The sequence below is a fragment of the Lactuca virosa genome, chromosome 9, assembly GCF_052849685.1.
Source record: "Lactuca virosa cultivar CGN04683 chromosome 9, Lactuca_virosa_CGN04683_v6, whole genome shotgun sequence".
NCBI classification, from domain to species: domain Eukaryota; kingdom Viridiplantae; phylum Streptophyta; class Magnoliopsida; order Asterales; family Asteraceae; genus Lactuca; species Lactuca virosa.
In genome coordinates this window covers 106,773,994-106,781,000 of record NC_136434.1, presented here as the reverse complement: position 1 = coordinate 106,781,000, position 7,007 = coordinate 106,773,994, and the positions used below count along the sequence as shown (strand labels likewise).

The 7,007-nt window shown below is 39.1% G+C and overlaps 1 protein-coding gene across 1 annotated transcript; it reads right to left on the bottom strand.

The window, feature by feature from the left end:
- Positions 1-5,542: 5,542 nt before the first annotated feature.
- Positions 5,543-6,013, bottom strand: LOC145139649 (uncharacterized). The gene has a single exon (XM_079073396.1). It carries the CDS (start codon positions 6,011-6,013, stop codon positions 5,543-5,545), a length of 471 nt encoding a protein of 156 aa, XP_078929522.1.
- Positions 6,014-7,007: the final 994 nt, after the last annotated feature.

The window sequence follows — 7,007 nt, the reverse complement described above, 5'->3', positions numbered from 1 at the left end:
CACGTTCCAGGCTCTTGGAGCTTGTCTCAAACCGTACAGAGCCTTCCGGAGTCGATACACCATGTTCTACTTTCCTTTAACTGAGAACCCAGTTGGCTGAGAGACGTACATCTCCTCCTTGAGGTCACCGTGTAGAAACACAGACTTGACATCTAAGTGATGTACAAGCCAGTTTTCTCTTGTCGCTAGTGCAAGGATTAGCCGTATAGTTTCCAAACGAGCCACTGGTGCGAAGGCATCTTCAAAATCGATCCATTTTCTTGAACGTATCCTTTAGCGACTAGTCGGGCTTTGTGCTTAATCACGTTTCCAGCTGCATCTCTTTTCACCTTAAATACCCATTTTAACCCTATTGCCTTTCGGTTTGGTGGCAATTTGGTCAAAATCCAGGTATTATTTTTCTCGATCGATTTGAGTTTAGCTTCCATAGCTAGTCTCCAATTTCTTTCGGTTGTTGCTTCTTCAAACGATTTGGGTTCGTCATCGATCAACAATAATTCTTGATTTCGCTCATACAACCTCTGTACCTCGTCATCATCCATCCTCTCTGTCTTCCTGTAAATCTCATTGATTGAGCGAAATCCTTTTGGTTGGGTACCATCGAACGAGGCTGCCGACTGCGGGTCGTCGTAGTTACTGGGGTATTGGCTTGGAGGTGTTGATCGGGGATCGCTAACAGGTGGCGACTGCGAGCTTTCAAAGAATGAGTCTTCCTGCGTGTTGTTTGGTAACGGCGTCAGGGGTGTTGACTGTGAATCATCGCTTCCATTTGTTCTTGGGCCGGTTGAGGTTGGGCCATAACGTTAACTATGTTATTGGTCCAGTAAGGTGTAGTAAGTGGCTCATCTATTATATCTTCAATCCAGGCCCATGATTTCGACTCTTCAAACACGACATCCCTTGCAATTACAATTCGACGATTCCTGGTATTGTACAGTCGATACCCCTTTGTTCCTTCGTCCACCCCAAGTAGATCATAGTCTCGCTTCGATCACTTAGCTTGGTTAAGCCTCTCAATTTCTTGACGAAACCTACACACCCAAAAACCTTGAGGTGTGGAACCGACAGACTTGAGCCCTTCCAGGCTTCGTATGGAGTCACATCTTTGAGTGATTTTGTTCCAGTGCGGTTCAGAAAGTACACCGAGTGACACACAACTTCACCCCAAAACTGATTCGGTACCGTCATGGCCTTGAGCAAGGACTTTGTTATCTCTAAGATCGTTCGATTGCATCGTTCCACAACGCCATTTTGCTGTGGCATGTGTGGTGTTGTCAATTGGCGTCTTATTCCAACTTCTTCACAAAAATTCAAGAATTGAATGGAGTTAAACTCACCCCTCGGCCAGTTCTCAACATCTTGATCTTATAATCGCTTTCCTTTTCAACTTGTAACTTGAATTTCTGGAACATGGTGAAGGCTTCTTCTTTGGTTTTGATTAAATACACCCACATATATCGTGAGTATTCATCGACTATCAGTAGGAAGTACTGATTACCTCCCTTTGTTTCAGGTGTAATGGGGCCACATAAGTCAACATGTAACAACTGGAGTGGTTCCTTAGCTCTCCATTGGGCCTATTTTGGAAAGCTTTGTCTAGGTTTCTTAGCTACCATACATCCTTCACACACCTGTGTTGGATGAGATACGTGGGGCATCCCTGTTACCATCTGCTTCCGTGTCATTTCTTCCAGCATTCTAAAGTTCGTGTGGCCCATACGTGCATGCCACAACCATGAGTCATCATCTATACTCATAGCCAAACATGTGGGCTTCCCAGGTGTGATTTTTATCTTATAAAGTCTATTTTTTGACCTTTGCACCTTCACGATCAAACAACCAGCTTCATCATACATCCTTATAAATTCCTTCTTCATTCCTATATCATATCCCTCCTCCGTCATCTGTCCCAAGCTAATTATATTGCTATGCAAGGCTGGGATATAGTACACATCTGGAATGACAAACTGATCACCATTTTGCAATCAAACAGTAGAGTGCCTTTCCCCTTGATAGGAACTTTAGACCCATCTCCAAATCTTACTTGTCAAGTCACCTTTTCATATAGTTCTGCAAATAAAGCTTTAGAACCAGTCATGTGGTTACTAGCCCCATTGTCTAGATACCACATGTTGTTATCTTCTCTTCCCTTTAACTGCCACACCCCCAAACCGGAACGGCGGAAACGTTCGGGGGCGGAAGATGTCATGTACAATATCACAACAATTGAATAATAGTAATCAAAGCAACAACAACCATTGTATTGATATTAAAATGTTTACATTGTATTCAAATCACATATGATTGACTCCAAAAGTAAATAGCAAAGTAAAGACTTGAAGCTACTATGCTCCGTCTTCTAGGAACCCGGTGCGCGTACCTGTCTACTAGTGTCCTGAGAATACAAGTGGTTTTTGAAAGAGTGTCAACATTAAAGTTGGTGAGTTCATAAGCGTTTAGTTTTTGAAAACAGGTTCTTTGTTCCTTGTAAAACATGATGTGTTTCTCCAGAAAATCCTATATTTTCTGATGTGATGAATGATGCCAGTTCCTTCTATAACCAACTCAATTTATACTAGTTATATAGAAACTAATATCGAACGGACAGTTGATTGTGTGGATCTGCCCTAAGCCCACAACCAAACAAGAAACAGGAAATGAGGCGGAAGTCACACATTCCACTGTCTATCGGATATGCTTCATACATAACCTTGATGTATAAACTAGGGAATTATAGAATTAACAATGATAGTTCGTAAGTTAAATGGTAAATAGTTTGCTTGTAAAATAATGATGTTGGACCTGGAAAATCCTATATTTTCCATAAAAGTGAATTGTTGTCTCTAATGTTCCAAAGCTGAAAAGTTCAAGTATAATGCCATACTTAATTTACTTGAGAAATAGTCTTAAACCCTAAGACCAAAATGTTTGCACGTTGATGTACTCTAGTTTCGTATACTTGTATTTCGGTTATTTGATAAAACTGCTTTGATATATGTTTCCCAGAGTTGTAAGTTCTGATCTAAAATAAGGTATGTTATACAGGTACTCGTTGGTATGACCCATATCTGTTCCTACTATGATTACTTGGTGCATACGAATTATATATCACCAAGATCGAACGGACAGTTGATTGAGTGAATCTGCCCTAAGCCCACAACCAAACAAGGAACAGGAAGTAAGGCGGAAAACACTCATCCCACTGCCTATCGGATATTATCTATATATAACTCTGATGTATAAATCAAGAAACCTTAGAATTAACAATAAGAGTCTTTTAGATCCTACTGGTTCGTAAAGCCCGTTGTTGTAGTTTTATAAATAATAAAACTATGTGAAGTTTGTTAATATATATTCATACACTAATCGTACTACTGATACCCGAATTGTGAGTTCTCATAACCATACATAATATGAAGGATGGCCTGACTCGACGTTCTTCAGGCGTCGAAAATCGCTCATGACATTTGTCACCCCTGAACTTCCGTTCCAACTGTAGCTAAAAGTCAGGGTGCGGGGTTGTCAATCGCATATAGATCTATACACAAATCTCACGCTCTCCCTCCAGGAGATTCTGGTTATTAAGGTCAGGACTTTTGATGACACTTAAAATAAGTACTTGAAGACGTTATCTCACAAAGCTATATCGACGTTTAAGTGTAGAATATTAGAAAATCCTTTGAAATGAATGTTTGTTTACATAATCCATAAACTATACCTAATATAGTTTATATGTTCGTTACTGTGATAAAACCTGTACTTGGTAAGATGTTACTTATGTTCCATAAACTACACCAATTATAGTTTATATCATTGTTTTTTTTTTTTGTATCTCTATATTTTCTAAATATGATGTCGGTGTTCCATAAGCTACACCTACTATAGTTTATAAAAATGATCCATTGGGAATGTGATTATTCTAAAAAGTTTTCCTTTGCTCAGCATATTACAAAGGATTAAAGGATTGTACTCGTGTTTATATAAATAACAATATTTATATATAAAAGTATGTTATTGTAAGAGCAATGGTTGCAACTGGTTGAAATAGTTTAAAGTCATTTGAAATTGTTTGTAACCGTTGAAATTGTTGAAATCGTTTGAATGTTTACACAAATTTAATTGTGTTGTACTTGTATTCCCCCCCCCCCCCCTAAAAACATGGAAAATATTGAAAACGTAGGGGTATGAATTCACCTTAAATGTGCGTTAACTGGAAGTAGCGAGTTGTAGAGAAGATCCCCGGGTAAGCGTACGCGCTAATAACGTTACCCTAAAATAATTATATTTGACGTCGCATTTAAATTAATAAGAATATTAATTCAAATAAAGGTTAAATAATAATTTAATTATAGGGAAGATTTACAATTAATTTGGAAATTAATTGGAAATGTTGAAAATGAGTTTTTGGTTGGAAAATGGGGTTTACGGTTGGAATAAGTGGGTTTACGGTTGGATCTTGATAATTTATGAAGATTTGAAGATTGCTTGAAGATTTAAATGTGGGTATGAATGTTCTTGGTATGGAATATGAAGATTTGAAGGAATTTGGACGTAAACCTTTGAAGATTGAGAGAAAATGAGATCGTTCACGGTTGAAGATTGATAGGATTTTTGAGAGGGTTTACGGATAAAATGGAGTGAAATGAAAGTGTTTACGCCTAAACACTTATATATAAGGGTTGTTTACGGATTTTAATTGGGTCATGGCTTGGGTTTTCGGATCTTAATGGGCTCCCTATTGTGTTTTCGGACCGTTAAGGATGTTCTCGGATTTAACAACCCGTAAACACCACTTTGCTTTAAAAATCCAAACCGTAAACTACATTTATGTTCCAATCTCGGCCGTGAACAACATTTAGAGTTAAGTTTTTGGCCGTGAACTCCATTTAATGCATTAATTTCTTGATGAAAACTCAATTAATGGGGTTATTTATGTTTTAAACCCTTAAACTTGTAACTTATGTTTTAAACCCTTCAACTTTTTTTTAAACAAGCCCTAAGACTATAGATGATAAAATGCAACATGGATTGCACTGTGGTTTCGCTTGTACTAGGTTAGGGTGTACGCTTTGCTGAGTCAAAAATTTCGAGTTGTGACATTAACTGGTTCGGATACACCTTCTCCTCATTCAGAAGAACCATACTTGTATTTTCTTCTCCGTGTACAGTTAACAGCAAAGCGGGTCCATCTTCATCTGCAACTAAGTTCACCTCCTGATCCTGCTGCTTCTTGGCTTTACATTCGGAAGCAAAGTGGCCCAGTTCTTGGCACTCGAAGCATCTTATGTGGCTTTTGTCCCGTGGCTTCCAGTTGGAATTATTTGCTTCTTGACGTGAACTACCACAAGAACCGCCTCTTCCTCCTCTTCCACGAGTCGACCCCCGACCCCGTGAACCGCCTCTTCCACCTCTGTCACTACTTGCACCTCTCCCCCGACCCCCGGTATTGCTTGGACTGCGATGACTTGATTAACCTTCCGATTTTGCAAGCAACAAGGCATTATCACCACTTGAGTTTGCCTTCCGGAGTCGAAGTCGATCTTCATAAGCTTTTAAGTGCCCAATTGCCTCCTCGAATGGCATGGACTCCATATCGGAACTTTGTTGAAGCCACAAGATTTATAAATCTTTCCGGGACAGAATCGAACAGTTTCCTCACCAATTCTTCATCTTCCAATATTGACCCTGCACTTCCAAACTTTGAGATCATGGCTGATATCTTCCCTGCATAATCATTTATGGTCTCCGTTTCCTTCATTTGGAGTGCTTCGAATTCGCTTTTCAGTACCCGTAACCTTGCCTTCTGGACCCTCTCTGCACCCACATATCGTGACTTTAGAGAGTCCCAAACCTCCTTTGCTGTCTTCTTCTTCGCAGCCTGCGCAAGCATCTCTTCTGGGATCGACTGGAAGATCAAAGCTCGAGCTTGCTTGCTCTTTTTCTCATCCACAACCATACCGGTTGATGGCTCAATGGCATCCCACAACCCATGGGCATCCATATTGGCTTCCATCTTGATCGACCATGTATTGTAATTTGAAGAGGTTAGCAAGGGGATATGGGCTGTCTCTGGATGAATTGGATGTTGAGGCTATTGTCATGATATCGTATCTGATAATCTTGGGCATACAAATGACCAGAACCTCACAACTCTGATACCAATTGTTGGCTATCAAGCAAAAATGGAAGAAGTATAACAGAGTATAGTTAGCCTAATGCTTGCTTTTATTGAACGATTGAAACTGGAAAATGTTACAATTAAAAACGGCTAAGCAAAGTAATTTAAATAGGCTAAAGTACAACAGAAAGCAGAAAAATTAGCAACGATTATTTTACTGGGCAAGTCACCCACGTGCCCTGTTATTCTCCTTATTAGTGGGTCAACATTGACTATCATGTCACAGGTAAAGACATAACAAAGATAAAGCCATGAACCAATTTTACCAAAATACCATTGACATTTGTGACTCTTTTCTTTTGTTTCGACATCTAACTAACCACTAAAACATATAGCTTTTAAGCTAGGATTTCTTCTTCTCTGTACAGACCATAGTTCATGATACTGAGAGAGAGAGAGACTTTGACTTTTGATTTATCTTGATGCTATTTGACATGATGACGCAAAAAAACTATAAAAAGAATCACATGCCATGGAAGCAATCTAAAATATCCTTTTCTTTCTTCATTTCTTTTCTTTTACCATGACCTTACATGTCACTTTCGTTTGCCTCTATTCCTCTTTCCTTAAACTTTGGTCTCTTTCAACCATAACCTTGTATAAAGAATATTTAACACTTTCCTCATTTAGCTCCTATTTCTTGCAGGTATGCTAAACAAACACGAAATCCCATGTGACAGTGCATGAAATTCAACATTTCTGAGAGTTCCCTTTTTAATGACAAGTTCCCTTCCATTTTTTGGAATTGACAACCATATACTAGTACTCTCTTTAGTCTGGACTTGTAGCTTTTCACATGCATCGTCAATATCAGCGTGAATGATTGTAA

What these genes read in the sequence shown, in the direction of transcription:
- LOC145139649 (XM_079073396.1), bottom strand. Translation starts at nt 6,013, where the DNA reads ATGGAAGCCAATATGGATGCCCATGGGTTGTGGGATGCCATTGAGCCA.